We start from the raw sequence: 20,997 nt of genomic DNA, 5'->3' as shown, positions 1-20,997 counted from the left end.
ACATGAAGTTATTGATGTCTCAAATATAATTTGGATCAAACCCTCAATTTAACTTCAACTACATGTTCTTAAGTGCTGATCAGATAACTCAACCGTCTACAGACACAAAACACATGTTAGGAACAGCAGCAATTGTTTACTGTGTAAATCACAATCAACATAAATCTCTCTCAATCATATTAATATAGTAGTAATCACATAAACATCTTTTCTCATTATTTACAATGATTGAACTTCAGTTATTCAAACCGTAAATAAAATACATCATCACAACCTGATCACCATACACTGCATGATAATGACATCACATTCAATCGCCTCTGACTGGTGGAGAGCAGTGAAGGAACAGCACTGAAGAAGAGTTCCATCAGGATGTGACATCATCAGCTGATGACAAACATTAAAGTGCTTTGATTGGCTGATCTGTATAGGCATCAGAGACTGACAGACAGATGCACGAGTCACACGGAGAACACGTCCGGGTCAATGAAACACATATTGTTGTCATTATTGCAATATGAAAAAAGTCTTAGAACACAAAACGTTGGGAGAGAATAATGTTAATGGCGAAATCTCATTTCTAATGTTCATTGCTAATGTTCATCTGTGTTTTGGAGGTGAAATGTGACCTGGACGTGTTTTCAGGAGACGTCATGCATGAAGATCAGAGAACTAGAGGAAACACCACTGAAAATCACAGAAGTTCAACAGATCCATCACACCTGCATGTTTGAGCATCTAAAGAAAGACAAAGAAACTAATCTAAGACTCGTGAGCTGCTGACTGCTTGAGCTCAGTGCTTTTGGACTCAAACAGAAGCTTGTCTGTTTCAACACCTGAGAGCAGAAGAACTAGAGTTAGAACTAAAGAACATCTCAATGTTAGAACACTGATCAATGAGGGTTCTTCCTGTAATTAAAGACTCAAAGTTCTCCTCCGCTGAGAGAGCCAATAATCGATTCTCTTCTAAAAAGTGACGTTTGTGAGATCTCAGGATGGATGTAGGTGTTTGTGTTGAGTCTCAAGTGTCTTTAATCTCTCAGGAAGTGATGTCGTGAGACTGGAATGCGAGTCGTTGAGTCTCAGAGTACTGGACCGTCGCATACGATGTTCTGACTTTCACCTGGAAACAACTCCATCAGCCAGTATCGCGGGTCAGCGTACACTAGAAGAATATGACAGAACATGTGACTCACACGAGATGCTCTACAAAATGTGCAAAACTACTTCAGAATGCAGCTTGTGTTTTTGTGTGTAATATACATCAGATGGTCTAATGAGTGTGTGTGTGTGTGTGTGTGTGTGTGTGTGTGTTACCTATATCTCCTGGTTCCAGCCACAGGTTGAAGGAGCTGCAGTGTTTTTGGCATTGTTGAACAGGAAGAATGCGAACGACTGGAGAACCATCAGCAACAACCAGCCAACCCAGAACCTGCATTTTCTACAACAACAACAACACACAAGTGGATGTGAGTGGTGACTGTCCACTCGATACTCACTGCCGCAATGTTAGGTTGTTGTGGAAAGTTGCGAAAATTTTCTGAGTAGTTTTTAGCCTGTTGCTACTCCATTGATAAGCTGTTCTAAGAGGTTTTAGCCTGTTACTATGCAGTTGCTTAGGTTTTCTGAGTGTTTTTTTAGCTTGTGGCTATGCAGTTGCTAAGGTGATCTGAGTGATTGTTTTTGGTTCTGGGTGGTTTTTAGCCTGTTGCTACTCTGTTGCTTAGGTGTTCTGAGTGTTTTTAGCCTGTTGCTATGCAGTTGCTAAGGTGTTCTGAGTGATTTTTCTTTTGTTGTTCTGAGTAGTAATTTGGCCTGTTGGTATGCAGTTGCTAAGGTGTTCTGATTGATTTTAAGCCTGATGCTATGCAGTTGCTAAGGTGTTCTGAGTGTTTTTAGCCTGTTGCTATGCAGTTGCTAAGGTGCTCTGAGGGATTTTTAGCATGTTGCTTTCCAGTTGCTATGAAATTCTGAGTGTTTTTAGCCTGTTGCTAAAGTATTCTGAGTGTTTTTCCACTGACCATGCTCTGATAGCTTGTGTTGTCGGTCAGTTGGCAGTGCTGCAGTGTAGTTCCTGTATTATCCAGCAGGGGGCAGAGCTCAGCATCAGGAAATAACCACTGAAGAACAGTCTCTCTGCGACTAGACGAAAAACTCCTAAGAGACAGAATAAAACACAGAAACACAATGAAACTCACACTTATACGTTGCTTTCACCGGATACCTGTAAACTGATATTATATGTATATACCGCCTAAATATTTGTCTTTAAACTACATTTTTCCTACATTCACAATTAAGGTTTTGTCATTTAGCAACAGTAATTAATTTCTTTCAGTTCATGTTGACTTTAAACAAATATATCAAGTGTGAAAACAGTATTCACATCATTACCAGAGCAGAGTGAAGTTGGCAGGTGTTTGCATGAATGTGTCTGGCCGAGAGACGCTCGTGAATCTGGAGTTATAAGAGGAAAACTGTTCCAGCTCAGACACTCGCTGAGACACAGACTCTCCACCCTGACAAACACAATCATACACGAGAGACAGAGACATCAGAGGTTATCACGCTAATAAACAACAGAGGTTTGAAATAAACGTAGTCGCCATATTTGATCCGTGTACCTTCAGCAGCACTGGTTGAGTTTCTCTGTGCATCACTACAGACTCGCTCAGACTGTCGGTCAGTTCCAGCACTGCAGTCACGTCTGCGCACGTGGAACAGTTCACCTGCGCTGTCTGCAGAACATCAGTCGCCCACCACTCATGAAATCCTGCAGCACATACACGCGCACATCAGGCGTGTTCCTGCAGGTATTAATCGTGTTCAGAACGTGTTGAGTGTCTTACCATGCAGGTTGTATTTCTTCGCGATGGGAAGCGACAGCAGTCGCACGTGACTGAGCGGAGACGACCAGTTGTGTCCCGCCACGCTCAGCGGCCCAAGGAGGGAGGAGCTTTGCGGGTACGTGAACGCTAAAACCGCCATCAACAAAACTCCAACAGCAACTAAAAACTGAAGAAAACACAGTAGTTATAGATCAATATAGCGCCCGATATTCCGTTACTCAGAAACAATCGCTAAATTTACTTCTGCGACTTCATGCTTGGTGAAAATCTCAGAATGGCAAAATATCCATTAATTTAGAATTTTTGTATTTTTTTTATTCTGTACTTCTAATTTATAGCCAATACTGGATCACCGCAAGTTGCAAATGAAGGCGCGGTCACATTAACCTTGGCACAGCACAATTACGCGGACAGTCATTTCAATGGGGAACCATGCGACTGAATTTCCCCTCATGAATTTCGTGTGGAGTTCAAGTTTGGTGAACTTTAAACAGGCAAATTCGCAGTGTTGACAAATAGGAAGTTGCTTTGTGTGGGCGGAGCTTCGTACACAGCAAAACTGAATATTCGCAATGGACGAGGATATAATTTTAGCGGCAAGTTATTTTTTATTTCACTTTTCCAGGGTATAAATTGCAGCAGTAAAAAGAGGCTGCTTGACGATTTGTTTTTTGCTAGTTTTTACATGCACTCAACGTCCGCCAACGCCTTCTCTGACCGCGGAACTTCGCTGTGCATAGGTCCATACTAATCAATTTTCGTTAGCAAACACATACATTTTGCTACGTTCATTTCGCAATCTTCCCCTGCCGAAAATGTAGCGTTTCGAAAACGCTCTCAATCGTAACGAAACTGAAAACGGAGTATTCAAACCAAAACAGATTAGCATTGACGTCATGGATCATTAATATTCAGAGGGTCATCCGGGTTTTGGACAACTTGAGGGTGAGTAAACGATGACAGAATTTGAAACCATTCACTTAATGGTTTCATTGAAAACACATACCTTGACAGTGGCTCTGAGGATGGGGAACTGCGGCGGGTCGCGTCGAGGTTCATTCGTCTCTAAAACCTGCTTGATGAATTTCTCGATCTCTCTCTCGGACATCCCATAACGATAACCGGACTGCCGTAGAATATCTATACTCTCTGATAACTTATCATAAATACAGGGTTCACTGAGAGATGAACCCATGATGCGTGTCGTGTGTCACAGCTCTGTCAGGCACTCATCTTCATCAGCAGGATTGTAGAAGACAGAAGGACATGCCACGTGTGTCTGAATATAAAATGTTTGAATTGTGTGTTGTAAGTTTAGGAGCGTGAAATTATTTATTATTGTTGTTTATTATCCCAAATCACGTGAAAACGCGTTTGCCTTCATGATCGGTGAATCCTGTAACAAATTTCAAAATTACATCGTGAGAAATCATTCATAATAACATAGTCACAATCACTCATAAACAAGCAGAGAAATATTAGTCGAATCTTCCTCATACTAGCACTGACTAGCAGCTTTCGCTTAAACAGTCTAAACAACACGTTTATGTGCCTCTATCTACACAAACACTCCTCAGTAAACATCAATAATTATCTTACCGTCACATCTGATCAATTTATTGATCTGATGTTGATTTTCAGCAGTTTATTGAGTTATTTCACTCTAAACATTCATGCTAACACTGCTCGCACTGCATGAACCACGAAACACCCTCACCAGCACATTCACATCAGCAGATTCAACACATCAAAATATAACCTTAATTATTTCACATTCATATATATACATCGACAAAAAAATACTTCGGTTTCTCTTACAGATTTCTTTCCATTTTTAGTTTGTTCGTGGAGGAAAAACAGCCGGAAGTGCCGTTATGAGAAGGAAGCTTTAAAAACCCGATAAACATACGGATGAACTCTTATCAAACCTTCTTCCGTTTAAATATTAACTTAAAATAAACCCTAAAACATTCATTCAACGTGCTTACAGCATGGCAGAAACTTATCAGTCAAAGATGTTATTCTATTTGTATGTGTATAGCTACATAAATCACAAAGAACTTTTGTTTTTATTATAAACAAATTATCCTTTTAATATTGTTGTTGTATTTGTTGTTGTTAAGGATGTATATTATAATGTGTTTTCAAATAAGTCTCTGGAATTATCTTTTCGCAATAGTCATTGGCGCCATCTAGTGGTCTGATATTTCTAAATAACAACCGCACATCCGGGTATTGCGAGTCATCTTTTCTATCACTCTGCGATCTCTACACGTAAGCCAATCAAATAATTTCAACTGTTATAAATGTTTCATGTATATTTATTTGCGTATTTGGCAAGTAAACGTGTAATAAGCAGAATAATGTACATTCAGACGGTTTTGTGTTGGGGTCCTGATCACGCTGCAAGGGTTTATTTTGCTATAGAAACCGGTGACTGTACATTATAATTTACTTTAAACTCAAATTAAGTTCTTAAGGCTATTAGTGCTTTAACAACCAGGGATAGTTCAACCAAAAATGAAAATTCTCTCATCATTTACTCACCCTCATGTCATCCCAGATGTGCATGACATTTATTCTTCTGCTGAACACAAATGAAGATTTTTAGAAGTATATTTCAGCTATTAGGTCCAAACAATACTATAAATCTCCTCCCTGTCCAGTAGGTGGCGATATGCACAAAGAATATGAATTGCTAAAAACAAAAGTGAAAGTGGAGATTTACAGTAAGAAAGGACTTAAATATTGATCTGTTTCTCACCCACACCAATTATATCACTTCTGAAGACATGGATTATACCACTGGAGTCGGATGGATTAGTTTTATGCTGCCTTTATGTGCTTTTTGGACCTTCAAAGTTCTGGTCACCATTCACTTGCATTGTATGGACCTACAGAGCTGAAATATTCTTCTAAAAATCTCCATTTGTGTTCTGCAGAAGAAATAAAGTCAAACACATCTGGGATGGCATGAGGGTGAGGAAATTATGAGAGAATTAAAATTTTTGTATGTACTGTCCCTTTAACACACATACCACCGCGGACTTGACATGAGAGTCAGGAAGTAAGTCAGCTGACTGATTCACACATGTTTGTAATTCACTAAAATAATTAGTCTGAATCATTCTAGTGAATCAGACTTTACACAGGTTGTTCAGACAGTCCTTTCAATAGCACTTCACAATAAACATCTGGGTTGGCATGAGGGTGAGTAAATGATGAGAGAATTAAAATATTTGGGTTAACTAAAAAAAATGGACTGAAATCCCTACATCACTTTACATTCTCCTGTGCCTCTACCAATTAATTTTAGAGGACATTTTTTATTTAAATAGTGGTTTATTTGACAGAAGTGTCATGTTTTTATTTTCCTGAGGGGCACAAATTCAGTATGTATATTTTTTTGCTTTCTCTTGTTGTTGCCTTGACGTCACCGGCGTGCCTCCACCAGGGGGCGCACATGCGTGCTGGGAGGGAGCGTGTCCCGCATTGTTTGGATCAGCTGTGCATGGATGTGAAACCCCACCCAATGAGGAAGGACTAGCCGTGAAGAGCAGATCCGACAGCCCGAACCTGCACCCGAACCTGCTCCCGATCTAAGCGCCGTTCATCATGATCGCGTTATTTAACAAGCTGCTGGACTGGTTCAAAGCGTTATTCTGGAAGGAGGAGATGGAGCTGACGCTGGTCGGCCTGCAGTACTCGGGAAAAACCACATTCGTCAACGTGATTGCGGTAATCAAGCTGTTTCCTGTGTCTCATTTCATTATAGGCCTCAGTCGACTAACTGGTCTTATCATTCACCCCACGATCCTGTTACATCGCGATCAGACAAAACATATCAGATACAGCATCATTTGAACAAATAAAATGTATCATATACTGCATCAGATCAGACACTATGTATCAAACACAGCATCATCAGATCTGACACAATGTATCAGATACAACCTCGTCAGATCTGACACAATGCATCATATACAGCGTCATCAGATCTGACATGTATCAGATTCAGCATCATCTGATCAGACACAATGTATCAGATACAACCTCATCAGATCTGACACAATGTATCAGATACAACCTCATCAGATCTGACACAATGTATCAGATACAACCTCATCAGATCAGACACAATGTATCAGATACAACCTCATCAGATCTGACACAATGTATCAGATACAACCTCATCAGATCAGACACAATGTATCAGATACAACCTCATCAGATCAGACACAATGTATCAGATACAACCTCATCAGATCAGACACAATGTATCAGATACAACCTCATCAGATCTGACACAATGTATCAGATACAACCTCATCAGATCTGACACAATGTATCAGATACAACCTCATCAGATCAGACACAATGTATCAGATACAACCTCATCAGATCTGACACAATGCATCATATACAGCGTCATCAGATCAGACACTATGTATCAAACACAGCATCATCAGATCAGACACAATGCATCATATACAGCGTCATCAGATCAGACACTATGTATCAAACACAGCGTCATCAGATCAGACACAATGTATCATATACAGCGTCATCAGATCAGACACTATGTATCAAACACAGCGTCATCAGATCAGACACTATGTATCAAACACAGCATCATCAGATCAGACACAATGCATCAGATACAACCTCATCAGATCAGACACAATGTATCAGATACAACCTCATCAGATCTGACACAATGTATCAGATACAACCTCATCAGATCAGACACAATGCATCATATACAGCGTCATCAGATCAGACACTATGTATCAAACACAGCATCATCAGATCAGACACAATGTATCAGATACAACCTCATCAGATCAGACACAATGTATCAGATACAACCTCATCAGATCAGACACAATGTATCAGATACAACCTCATCAGATCAGACACAATGCATCATATACAGCATCATCAGATCAGACACAATGTATCAGATACAACCTCATCAGATCAGACACAATGCATCATATACAGCGTCATCAGATCAGACACTATGTATCAAACACAGCATCATCAGATCAGACACAATGTATCAGATACAACCTCATCAGATCAGACACAATGTATCAGATACAACCTCATCAGATCAGACACAATGTATCAGATACAACCTCATCAGATCAGACACAATGTATCAGATACAGCGTCATCAGATCAGACACTATGTATCAAACACAGCATCATCAGATCAGACACAATGTATCAGATACAACCTCATCAGATCAGACACAATGTATCAGATACAACCTCATCAGATCAGACACAATGCATCAGATACAACCTCATCAGATCAGACACAATGCTTCAGATACAGCGTCATCAGATCAGACACAATGCGTCAGATACAACTTCATCAGATCAGACACAATGCGTCAGATACAGCGTCATCAGATCAGACACAATGCATCAGATACAGCGTCATCAGATCAGACACAATGCGTCAGATACAGCGTCATCAGATCAGACACAATGCGTCAGATACAGCGTCATCAGATCAGACACAATGTATCAGATACAGCGTCATCAGATCAGACACAATGTATCAGATACAGCGTCATCAGATCAGACACAATGTATCAGATACAGCGTCATCAGATCAGACACAATGCATCAGATACAGCGTCATCAGATCAGACACAATGCTTCAGATACAGCGTCATCAGATCAGACACAATGCATCAGATACAACCTCATCAGATCAGACACAATGCATCAGATACAAGCGTCATCAGATCAAACACAATGTATCAGATACAGCGTCATCAGATCAGACACTATGTATCAGATACAACCTCATCAGATCAGACACAATGCATCAGATACAACGTCATCAGATCAAACACAATGTATCAGATACAGCGTCATCAGATCAGACAAAATGTATCAGATACAGCGTCATCAGATCAGACACAATGTATCATAAAAAGCGTCATCAGATACAGCATCATCAGATCAGACACAATGTATCAGATACAGCGTCATCAGATCAGACACAATGCGTCAGATACAGCGTCATCAGATCAGACACAATGCGTCAGATACAGCGTCATCAGATCAGACACAATGTATCAGATACAGCGTCATCAGATCAGACACAATGTATCAGATACAGCGTCATCAGATCAGACACAATGTATCAGATACAGCGTCATCAGATCAGACACAATGCATCAGATACAGCGTCATCAGATCAGACACAATGCTTCAGATACAGCGTCATCAGATCAGACACAATGCATCAGATACAACCTCATCAGATCAGACACAATGCATCAGATACAACGTCATCAGATCAAACACAATGTATCAGATACAGCGTCATCAGATCAGACACTATGTATCAGATACAACCTCATCAGATCAGACACAATGCATCAGATACAACGTCATCAGATCAAACACAATGTATCAGATACAGCGTCATCAGATCAGACAAAATGTATCAGATACAGCGTCATCAGATCAGACACAATGTATCATAAAAAGCGTCATCAGATACAGCATCATCAGATCAGACACAATGTATCAGATACAGCGTCATCAGATCAGACACAATGCATCGGATACAGCATCATCAGATCAGACACAATGTATCAGATACAGCGTCATCAGATCAGACACAATGTATCAGATACAGCGTCATCAGATCAGACACAATGCATCGGATACAGCATCATCATATCAGACACAATGCATCGGATACAGCGTCATCATATCAGACACAATGCATCGGATACAGCATCATCAGATCAGACACAATGTATCAGATACAGCATCATCAGATCAGACACAATGTATCAGATACAGCGTCATCAGATCAGACACAATGCATCGGATACAGCATCATCAGATCAGACACAATGTATCAGATACAGCATCATCAGATCAGACACAATGTATCAGATACAATGTATCAGATACAGCGTCATCAGATCAGACACAATGCATCGGATACAGCATCATCAGATCAGACACAATGTATCAGATACAGCATCATCAGATCAGACACAATGCATCGGATACAGCATCATCTGATCAGACACAATGTATCAGATACAGCATCATCATATCAGACACAATGCATCGGATACAGCGTCATCATATCAGACACAATGTATCAGATACAGCATCATCATATCAGACACAATGCATCGGATACAGCATCATCAGATCAGACACAATGTATCAGATACAGCATCATCAGATCAGACACAATGTATCAGATACAGCGTCATCAGATCAGACACAATGTATCAGATACAGCATCATCAGATCAGACACAATGCATCAGATACAGCATCATCAGATCAGACACAATGCTTCAGATACAGCATCATCAGATCAGACACAATGTATCAGATACAGCGTCATCAGATCAGACACAATGTATCAGATACAGCATCATCAGATCAGACACAATGTATCAGATACAGCATCATCAGATCAGACACAATGCATCGGATACAGCATCATCAGATCAGACACAATGCATCAGATACAGCATCATCAGATCAGACACAATGTATCAGATACAGCGTCATCAGATCAGACACAATGTATCAGATACAGCATCATCAGATCAGACACAATGTATCAGATACAGCATCATCAGATCAGACACAATGCATCGGATACAGCATCATCAGATCAGACACAATGTATCAGATACAGCATCATCAGATCAGACACAATGTATCAGATACAATGTATCAGATACAGCGTCATCAGATCAGACACAATGCATCGGATACAGCATCATCAGATCAGACACAATGTATCAGATACATCAGAAAGATCTTGTCCAGTATCTGATATCATTTTGATAGCTGTCAATCAAAAACGTATAGTGTTTCTCAACCAATGAGCATCAGGTATTCTGTCCAATATGTTTTTGTTTTGTTTTTTGAACAACTGATGAGTATTCAACCAGCACAACAAACACACTGTCAGGAAGGTCGTTGGTGTATAAATTCATTGGTTTAGGGACTGTAAATCACATCAGCACTTGCTCTGGGCTGTAGAGATGTTCACGGTTCAGGGCCAAACTGGATCCATCTTAGATGACAAATTATGACATCACATCCTGAACAACAGTGTTGGAGTTTTCCCATGTGTGAAACTCTCTCTCTCTTTCTCTCTCCAGTCGGGACAGTTCAGTGAGGATATGATCCCTACGGTCGGCTTCAACATGCGTAAAATCACCAAGGGTAACGTCACCATTAAGGTCAGTAGGGGTTTCAGAATATCAGAAAACATTTTCATTGTTAACTTGCCAAAATGCAGAACATTCTATTCAGTTATGACACAAAGGAAGTGACATCATTTGGGAACTTTCCACATCATACTGTATTGGCCCATTCATCTGAGTGCAATCGACAAACTCATCCACATGTTTCTCAAGTTATTGTAAGGAAAAAAGATCAAACAAACTTTACCTTTAGCATTACCCATAGATTTCAAATATGTCTTTCTTTTTTCATTTAGCAGACACTTTTATCCAAAGCGTATTAGAAGCGATTTATCTTAAAGAAACAGTAACATGAAAAGTGCTGCAGATTATATCTTTGCGTGTCGTCGACACATTGGCCTGCCTGCATGTTCTGTGCTGATGACGATACTTGCATCACATGGACTCAAAGTATACTTTGGCTATGATATGCAACCATGTTACTTGCAAACCCCATTACCCATTAAGGCCAATACCCAATAAATTTCATTAATTGAATTAAACAGAGAGTTTGCATTGCATATGCAACATATAGCAGCTCTTATAATAATCGTTTGATCTCCTGTGATGGACGAACAGCATTCTCTGAAGGTTAATCACCTCCCTTTTTGCAGTTTTTTGCTCTCATGTTCATGTAAAGTGCCAGAGGAATCATCCACGTGTGTTTGTGTTGTAGTTGTGGGATATCGGAGGACAGCCGCGCTTCAGGAGTATGTGGGAGCGGTACTGTCGTGGGGTCAGCGCTATAGTGTGAGTTTCTTATGATGAACAACTGCAAAATCTCATTATGTTGTTACACGTGTTACTGCACGACATTATGATGTCATGCATTGGTTTTGTAAATTGTTTGTAATATGACTAACACAACGAACAGATGTAGATTAACTCTCCTATCCATCGGTCTGACATTCAGGTATATGGTTGACGCAGCTGACCCAGAGAAGATCGAGGCGTCCAAGAATGAACTCCACAACTTGTTAGATAAACCACAGCTGCAGGGCATTCCTGTGAGTACGGACAACGTATATCATGTTCACCGTAAACTAGCAGTCAAACATTTGGTCACATCTACATCTACATTTGCTGTCTTCACTCAGGTTCTTGTTTTGGGCAATAAGCGAGATCTTCCTGGCGCTCTGGACGAAAAGGAACTGATCGAGAGGATGTGAGTTCTGACAAGGTTGTGTTTGTGAGTTGAGATCGGTTCTGAGACGCGTCTGTTGTTTCTGAGATGTGGGGTCAGTTCTTCGTCGATCACTCGATATGTCTGAGGTGACATGACGTATATTAGAGCATCTCTTTGTGATAATACCTCTCTAGATAATTCGGTTCTTCAAACGCATGCGTGGATTTGATTTGAATATCTGGACTGAGTTGTCTAAGATAATTGCACATTCTTAAATCACATATCCAGTGTTGGGTGTAATCTGATTACAATTACAGTTACTTAAATTCTAAACTTAAAAGTAACTCACAAGTAATTAGTAATGTGATCAATTAGTAAAATAATCTGAATACAATTTTAAAGTAATTTGGGCAGCATCTGGGTATCTCAGTGAGTATTGACGCTATCACACCTGGAGTCGTGAGTTTGAATCCAGGACATGCTGATTGACTCCAGCCAGGTCTCCATAGCAACCAAATTGGCCCGGTTGCTAGGGAGGCTAGAGTCACATGGGGTAACCTCCTCGTGGTGGTGATTAGTGGTTCTCTCAATGGGGCGTGTGGTGAGTTGTGTGTGGTTCGTGGAGAGTAGCATGAGCCTCCACGTGCTGTGAGTCTCCGCGGTGTCATGCACAACGAGTCACGTGATCAGATGCGCCGATTGACAGTCTCAGAAGCGGACGCAACTGAGATTCGTCCACCACCACCCAGATTGAGGCGAGTAACCGCGCCACCACAAGGACCTACTAAGTAGTGGGAATTGGGCGTTCCAACTGTGGGGAGAAAAAGGGGATTAAAGAAGAAAATAAGTCATTTGTAATGTGCAACTATTGTTGAGTAACTAACCCAACATTGCATATAATGATACTCAAACCCATGAAAATTCTGACTGGTTTCTATTCACGTAAGAGGGCTAGTTATGCTTTTCTAACGGCACACAGACAGCGCTAAGTTCTGCTAAATTCTTTGCATCTCTTGAGCTGTAGAGGGCGATCTAATCCCGATTACATTAAACAAGGGCGTAGGTTTGGTTTGAAAGCTGGTTGTTATATAGGCAAAATAACATTGTTTCTTACAGTAATATAACATATCTCATTTCCTATTTCTTTTCCTCACCATATTAAATATTAACCTGTTTATTTGCATTGTTTAGAACTGACCAATGGCTGCATGAGATAGAGGGGCAATGCCATATGCCATAAACTTGTTTAATAATGTAGCAGTGAAATGCAATGCCATGAACATAAGATTAATGGTTTGATTGTTTTCAACAAGCTCTACATTGAGAAAAGTATATCATGAAGTGGCATTATTTAGCATTAAACAAATTACACTTACACCACTTAAAAAATGTTTCGACACATGCCAATGATGTCATAGGAAAACACACATGCCAGAAGCATATATTCTGCTCCTCACATCTTTGTAAAATTTATGGATAAATGCATTACAATTACAGCCTACCTCAAGGTAATTTGATATATCCTGCATTGCTCTAACATTCCTAATTTGTTCATTTACCAATTCCTAATTAATCACTGATGACTGCGATTGTGGCATCCTGAACAGGTGCCATGTGACACCGTTTATGCGCTGCTTTGACTGGGGCCTGTTGTGGGTTTTGCTCGGAGACTTGCTATTGGCTGTTGTGTTTGCATAAGTAATGAGGTTGGTCTGTGCAGGTTTTGGGGACTGGTTGGGGGGTGTTATTCATTAACATTTAAAATCAATTGGGGTTATAGTTACATTTAATGTTCATCATGTCATTTTATGCTTTATTTTTTAGTTACCATGGGTGAGAGTAGTGTTCCTTTCAGTTTTGTAATAATCAACTACAGTTTCTCACGCTGATTGTTAAAGCATTAAAGTGTTAATGTTAAAGCATTGTTAAAGTGTTAAATAACGTCTATCAGTGTAAGGAGAGTTAATCTTCAGTGTGTCCGATCCCCTGACAGGTCGATTTTTTTTTTTTAAATGTTCCCCGATAAATGCTCGTGCCATAGTGTTCTCCATGTGGCATATATGTCTAAATATTGGTCGGGACATGTCCGATTATCTTATAGATGGTAGGGGCATGTCCCAGCCATCCCTACCTAAATCTACGCCTTTGACATTAAGTAAGACTGCTCCCGAGTAGTTTGCATTTACGTACCTGTTGATATGAAAGCGACGTAATAATCCAGGACCGGGTCAAATCGTCAACGATGAAATCCACCGTGGCATGGGGGCGTGGTCATTTGTCGGTCTGCGGGAGAGAGAGAGCGGTAAACCTCGCTCACCTGGTTCACAATTATCCCTAACACCTGTTCCTCGTTATAGCGACACTTCGCGACCTATATGAATTATTAGGCATTAAGTCGATTTGCACCAGTGTTTACCACCCGCAAACCGATGGGGTGGTCAAACGATTTAATAAGACCTTAAAAAACATGATTCGCAAGTTCATACGCGAAGATGCTAAAATCTGGGATAAGTGACTCGAACCCCTGCTGTTTGCAGTAAGAGAGGTCCCACAAGCCTCCACCGGGTTGTCCCCGTTGAGCTGCTGTATGGGCGTCGGCCACGCTCCATGCTTGACGTCATATGGGAAGCTTGTGAGGAAGGACCTTCGAATAGTAAAACTCAAATTCAATACGTTCTTGACCTTAGAGAATAACTCACACTTTGGGGCAGTTTACACAGGAGAATTTGCTCCAAGCACAAGAACGCCAACGGCGACTGTATGACGGAATTTGCACAGGGAGGTAAAGTGCTTGTGAAACTGCCCACCTCGAACTCCAAATTACTCGCCAAGTGGCAAGGACCCTTTGAGGTCACACGACGAGTCGGAGATCTTAGGCGAACAGATAAGGGAGGGGCACGTCAAACCTACCACCTCAACCTCCTCAAACTATGGAGGGAGGCGGTACCTGTAGCCTTGGCGACTGTAGTTCCGGGTAGGGCGGAGCTCGGCCCGGAGGTATTCCCCAATTCAAGTTCATTCACCCCAGTCGCTTGCTGAGGGAGACCTAAAAGGGACGCATCAGAGAGCGAGAGCGTTAACCATCAAGCACAACAGCCACGCACCGAGAGAGTTGCATTTATTTAGAGTGCTTCATTTATTTTAAAAGGAACGTTTTTCTTTCTTTGCCACTCGACGGATACCGTCTGAGATGATTCTAAGATCTGATCTGAGATGTGTCTGATCTACAGGAATTTGTCGGCCATTCAGGACAGAGAGATCTGCTGTTACTCCATTTCCTGTAAGGAGAAGGACAACATTGGTAAGACACTCGTTGGTTTAACAATGCATGTGTAGCTGTGATAATCTGTTAGTAATGCTCTTTTATAGCGCACGTTTTCGTCTTTATTCCACGATAACTGTTGCATTGATTACGTTGGGGTGTTTTATGATTCTGGCTGTGCTTCTCTGTTCTAGACATCACACTACAGTGGCTGATCCAACACTCACGAACCAGGCGGAGCTGAGGAGGCGTCTGATTGGAGGAACAGCATCATGTGATCAACTGTATTTAAGGCGCTCTTGATTTCGTTCTAAACAAACATCCGCCCCTCCTCTGTTCTTATAAACTAATAGATATTATTTGTTTCAAGTTTTTTTTTTTTTTACTTGAATGTGTTTTTTTACGGTTCATAATTAAGTGTGAATGTCGTTTTGCGTGGTTTGCTCAGACATCACATCCAGTCAGTCAGACCTCTTGACCCCTGACGCTCATCTATCAGAACAAACGCTCGATGCGCTGCAGTCAGGTGATTATCAGGGTGGCTTTGGAGACCCTGTACAGTTATGACATCATTCTTACAGCCTGGCATCATCATCATCATCATCACAACTGTGACATCATTCTGTGGGCATCAAGGTCACGTGACTTGCTTTTATCTGACTTGTAGCATTAAGAAGTTGTCTGTAATTTTATCAGCAGAATGAAATCGTTTTTGTTATCATATTTGTGAAGGCTTTTATGTGTGTGAATGATTACCATGGTAGTTTCCTCTGCCGTTGGTCTGGAGTGTTAATGAGTCGCTGTGGTTACAGCGTGGTGTCAAATGACATCCGTGGGTTGCCATAGTAACTGTTCCTATGATGGTGTAAATTGAGCTTTAAGAAGGTCTGTTTAGAACGCATCAGTGCTTTGACGATGTTATATGCGTTGGACGGATTTGATACCCGACAAGATGCAATACAGTAACCGCATCAGACGAAGCTGCTTTGAGTTTATTACTACACTCGCAATTCAATCAAGCAAGAGTTTGTGTCTTTGCAACAGTTGTTGGGTCTTTGAGAAAGTTTCTCTTTTTGTTTCAATACCACTGAGTCGCAGATGAATGTGCCGTTCCGTCTCGCGGGACAAACCGGCATACAGAATACCAAGGGATACTTTGGCTTTAACACGGTGTCCAAACGGGGTGACGCAATAAAAGCTATACGCTTCCAAGTCAGAGTTTTCGTCTTAACCAGCTGCAACAAGCGACGAGTCACAGGACATTTGGTTGGTCGTTTGGCTTTTATTTTTGCAGCATTGCAAAGTCCTGCTCATAATTGTGCATTAAACTTTAAATGTTCTCATGTTGCTCGTGTTATTAGTTAAAATCGGCAGATATATGAAATATTCAGAGTATCTCTTGCTGAAATTCAGTGTTTCTTCACAATGCTTTTGAGTTCGTCTTCGTTATCTCTAAAGGTTAGGGGTGTAACGGTTCACTCATCTCGCGGTTCGGTTCTCGATGCTGAACTCGCGGTTCGGGATGATGAACTCGCGGTTCGATTCTCGATGCTGAACTCCCGGTTCGGTTCTCGATGCTGAACTCGCGGTTCTCGATGCTGAACTCGCGGTTCGATTCTCGATGCTGAACTCCCGGTTCGGTTCTTGATGCTGAACTCGCGGTTCGGTTCTCGATGCTGAACTCCCGGTTCGGTTCTTGATGCTGAACTCGCGGTTCAGTTCTCGATGCTGAACTCGCGGTTCGGGATGATGAACTTGCGGTTCGGTTCTCGATGCTGAACTCGCGGTTCGATTCTCGATGCTGAACTCGCGGTTCTCGATGCTGAACTCCCGGTTCGATTCTCGATGCTGAACTCCCGGTTCGGTTCTTGATGCTGAACTCGCGGTTCAGTTCTCGATGCTGAACTCGCGGTTCTCGATGCTGAACTCGCGGTTCGGTTCTCGATGCTGAACTCGCGGTTCGGTTCTCGATGCTGAACTCGCGGTTCGGTTCTCGATGTTGAACTCGCGGTTCGGTTCTCGATGCTGAACTCGCGGTTCAGCATCCTGGGGTCACGTTCAGCCGAACTCATAGTACAGGTACAACACCTGTGGCTGCTAGAGTGCAATGCACACAGCGATGCAGTGATTGCCATGTGTATGCCGTGTTATGTAGGTGTAGGAAGTTACACGTATTGGATTGAAGAGCCGCTAAAATAATTGTAAATAAAATTGTAACAACCGTCCCGTCTCCACAATGCACATCGGCACAGTTTTGAAACACGATAAACCGTTACACCCCTACTAAACTTTGTTCATATTTGGGAGAGACATTTTATTATTTTTCTTGCTGAATTGTTTCGTTTACAGACAATTTCATTGAGTCACATGTGTGGGCGTTTGATTGGCCACTGTTGGATTATTCATGTATATTTGCTTTCTGTTATTTTTGCCATATTTGTACTGTTTATATTTTCACAGTGTTTTTGAACTGGATTGTTTATATCGCAACTTAAACCAAAAGAAATTGCCCTCAGTGTTACAGCATCCTATGATAATAATAATAATATTTAAAGAAAATCTTACTCATGTTCTCAGCAATTTGAACAAACAGTGTGTGTGTGTGCGAGAGAGAGTGTGAGTGTGAGTGTGAGTGTGTGTGTGTGTGTGTGTGTGTGTGTAAGTGAGGGTGTGAAAGTGTGTGTGAGTGTGAGAGTGTGTGTGTGTGTGAGTGTGAAAGTGTGTGCGTGTGTGAGAGAGAGCGTGTGTGTGTGTGTGAAAGTGTGTGTGTGAGAGTGTGAAAGTGTGTGTGTGTGTGTGTCAGTCACATATCGAAATCAACTTTGACGTAACAAAATTCGCAAACTTTTGGTGATTAAAAGTAACAGTCATGTAGTCACTGTAAGAACGCGACTTTGTTTTAATGAAGTAGTTTTTTTACGTTAGGGTGTAAATCTGTCACGAACTACAACTGCACGATGTTCTTTATGTATTCATAATTCATGTTTATTTTAAACTCAGTTTAAGTGTTCGCTTGGGGAATGAGGTGATATCACCCCGGCGTCCCCTTGCATGACTCATTATGGGATGGAACCGGTTGCCATAATAACTGTATCATTAAACTGAAGTTAATCAGCGTCTGAACGGACCAAACCCAATAATGCTCATTACAGAACGTCTTTCCTCTATACTGTATTTCTCCTCTCATCCCGCCGGTGATAACTGTACTTCATATTGTTATTTACAGATTATTTCAAAATGAAGATTAAATCATTTCCCTCTCAGACACACAGATTTACTTTCCTTGAGTCAGAGTGAAGGATTAAACGAGACTCTAAACTTGAAGTATTAAAGTTCAAACGGTGTATGTAACATGTTTTACTTTGTTCAGCTGTCCCAAGGAAGATTTTAGGGGATGGAAAATATAATTAGCTCAGTATTACACGACTCTGTTGCTTTCAGAGAGTTCATCGGCTCTTTGTTTCAGAACATTCATTCAGTCCAGTTCAATGGGACCAGTCAGACTCCCAACTGCTGTTGTTTTTGGACCGGCCCGCCTGAGTCTGGCTCTTGTGTGTTTTGTGTTCCTCCGCTGGTAGGATGTGAGAAGGGCAGAGGTCAGAGTACACTGGTCGTCATGGCAGCCCTCACAGTGTGCCTTAACGTGCCGGATGTCCAACAGGACGGACGGGACAGTGAGAATCATGACAGCCGAGCAAGTGGTCTTCCTGCTCATGTGGACGGGATGTTGAACCCCACGGCGTTGTGATGGGTCTCGGACAGGCCCAGTTCCGCTGGACCCGCAGAGAGCTGGAGCAGATCTGACGAGCTATCAAACCACAAATACAGTCGCGGAGGGTTTCCACGGCGATTCCGAAACTCTCAAACAGACACAGCGTTAGTCTTTTAATGGTGGAACAATACAAATAGTGTCTCAAAGCTGCCACACACAAAACACACACTCGGAGCAACATCGAGAACATTCCCTGAAGCCCAACAAAAGGATAACTGATGTACTGAACACATATTTGGATCGTTTGTGCCAATCGTTGGAAATGTTTATGAATGTATAACTGACTCCAGTGTCATCATTTTATGTTTGGCGAGTCTTGAGCGCTCAATCGAGTCTTTAGTTGGTTAGTTTCATTCACAAATTTTAAATAATATGAGTCAAAGATTACTTATGTGGGGGTCTGGGTCGCTCGGCGAATATTGATGCTGACTATCACACCTGGGTGTGCTGAGTGACTCCAGCCAGGTCTCCTTAGCTACCAAATTGGCCTGGTTGCTAGGGAGGGTAGAGTCACATGGGGTAACCTCCTCGTGGTCACTATAATGTGGTTCTCGCTCTCGGTGGGGCGTGTGGTGAGTTGTGCGTGGATGCCTTCACACGCGCCATGTTTCCATGGTAACACGCTCAACAAGTCACGTGATAAGATGCGCAGATTGACGGTCTCAGACGCGGAGGCAACTGAGATTCATCCTCCACCATCCGGATTGAGGCGAGTCACTACAACACCTTGAGGATTTAATGATGCGTTCACATACAACGCTGGATTATAAATTTGTGTTTAAACTCGTGAGTAACGCGAACCTGCGAATATTCCCGCTTCTTCCGGAAAAGGACAGGAGGCGGGGCTTCTACGACGTGGTTCATAGTAAAGTTCAACCAATCACTGGAATCAAGTAGACGCGCATATTTTCACGCGCAACTTCCTCGCTCACTTTCCTCCAAGTGATGTCTTTATTCGTCCGGTCTCTGCACATGTACGACACACCGCTACAACAATCTTTTCCAGATTTCTTCTGCTACTACATCAGTGACATCCGGACAATCTCAATGCTGATAGGCTTTCGCGACAATGCGTCATGTAGATTTTTCACTCTAGTTGAAATTTCGAATTAATCGTTGAAAAATGAAATTAAGCGATTTCACATGTTTGAGTCGCGCCATTCGCTTCATTGCATTGACTTTGTATGTAATCGCGCAACATGAAACACTCGCTTCGCGTTGTATTGTGAACGCACCATTAGAGCGCATCTGGAATTGGCCATTCCAAATTGGGGAGAAAATCCCCCCCAACCAAAGATGACTTATCTGAAATGTTGGATGGTCGTGGTAAATTACACGCTGCTGACACACATTTGTTACTGAAGTAAACTAACGTTAGTAGTTCTAAACTTTGCTTTTAAGTTTACATTTTGTATAAAGTATTTTCGCTACAATTTTAATTAAATGTTTCAATTAAGGCCACGCCCACACTAATACCATTTCAAACTTTCCGCAAGCTGCTTTTTCTGCTTTCAAAACGGAGACTTTCGAAAACGTTACTTTGAAAAAACGATGACGTCACGAAACTTTCAAAAGGAAATATATTAGTGTGGGCGTGGCCTAAATGTACAGACTATGCACAGGTTTGAAAAGCTATAAAAAGAAACCCTGCTAGTGTTTACAGAATGTTTGTTGTGGTTGTATAAAGTTGATATATATTTGTATTTGAGCTAGTTAGTGAAACTGCCGACG

The 20,997-nt window shown here is 41.5% G+C and overlaps 2 protein-coding genes across 3 annotated transcripts; one reads left to right on the top strand and one right to left on the bottom strand.

Moving 5' to 3' along the window:
• On the bottom strand, positions 1-5,390 carry c50h6orf89 (chromosome 50 C6orf89 homolog). Of its 2 annotated transcripts, none has more exons than XM_052124003.1 (8): positions 4,668-5,390; positions 3,856-4,245; positions 2,850-3,015; positions 2,625-2,773; positions 2,395-2,519; positions 2,022-2,157; positions 1,318-1,441; positions 1-1,165 (listed from the first exon to the last, which is right to left on the bottom strand). In XM_052124003.1, exons 2-8 carry the CDS (start codon positions 4,042-4,044, stop codon positions 1,083-1,085), a joined length of 972 nt encoding a protein of 323 aa, XP_051979963.1. In that variant the 5' UTR covers positions 4,045-4,245; positions 4,668-5,390; the 3' UTR covers positions 1-1,082. The 2 variants fall into 2 exon arrangements, with proteins under 2 accessions (XP_051979963.1, XP_051979962.1); XM_052124002.1 differs by lacking the exon at positions 4,668-5,390 and adding an exon at positions 4,449-4,602.
• Positions 5,391-5,833: 443 nt separating this feature from the next.
• Positions 5,834-20,775, top strand: LOC127641083 (ADP-ribosylation factor-like protein 8A). Its single transcript, XM_052123851.1, has 8 exons — positions 5,834-6,059; positions 6,304-6,587; positions 11,023-11,103; positions 11,783-11,856; positions 12,020-12,113; positions 12,204-12,271; positions 15,463-15,533; positions 15,689-20,775. Exons 2-8 carry the CDS (start codon positions 6,465-6,467, stop codon positions 15,736-15,738), a joined length of 561 nt encoding a protein of 186 aa, XP_051979811.1. The 5' UTR covers positions 5,834-6,059; positions 6,304-6,464; the 3' UTR covers positions 15,739-20,775.
• Positions 20,776-20,997: the final 222 nt, after the last annotated feature.

Source organism: Xyrauchen texanus, chromosome 50 (genome assembly GCF_025860055.1).
Source record: "Xyrauchen texanus isolate HMW12.3.18 chromosome 50, RBS_HiC_50CHRs, whole genome shotgun sequence".
NCBI classification, from domain to species: Eukaryota; Metazoa; Chordata; class Actinopteri; order Cypriniformes; family Catostomidae; genus Xyrauchen; species Xyrauchen texanus.
The sequence above is the reverse complement of the archived record's forward strand: the minus strand, read 5'-3'. Positions and strand labels throughout refer to the sequence as shown.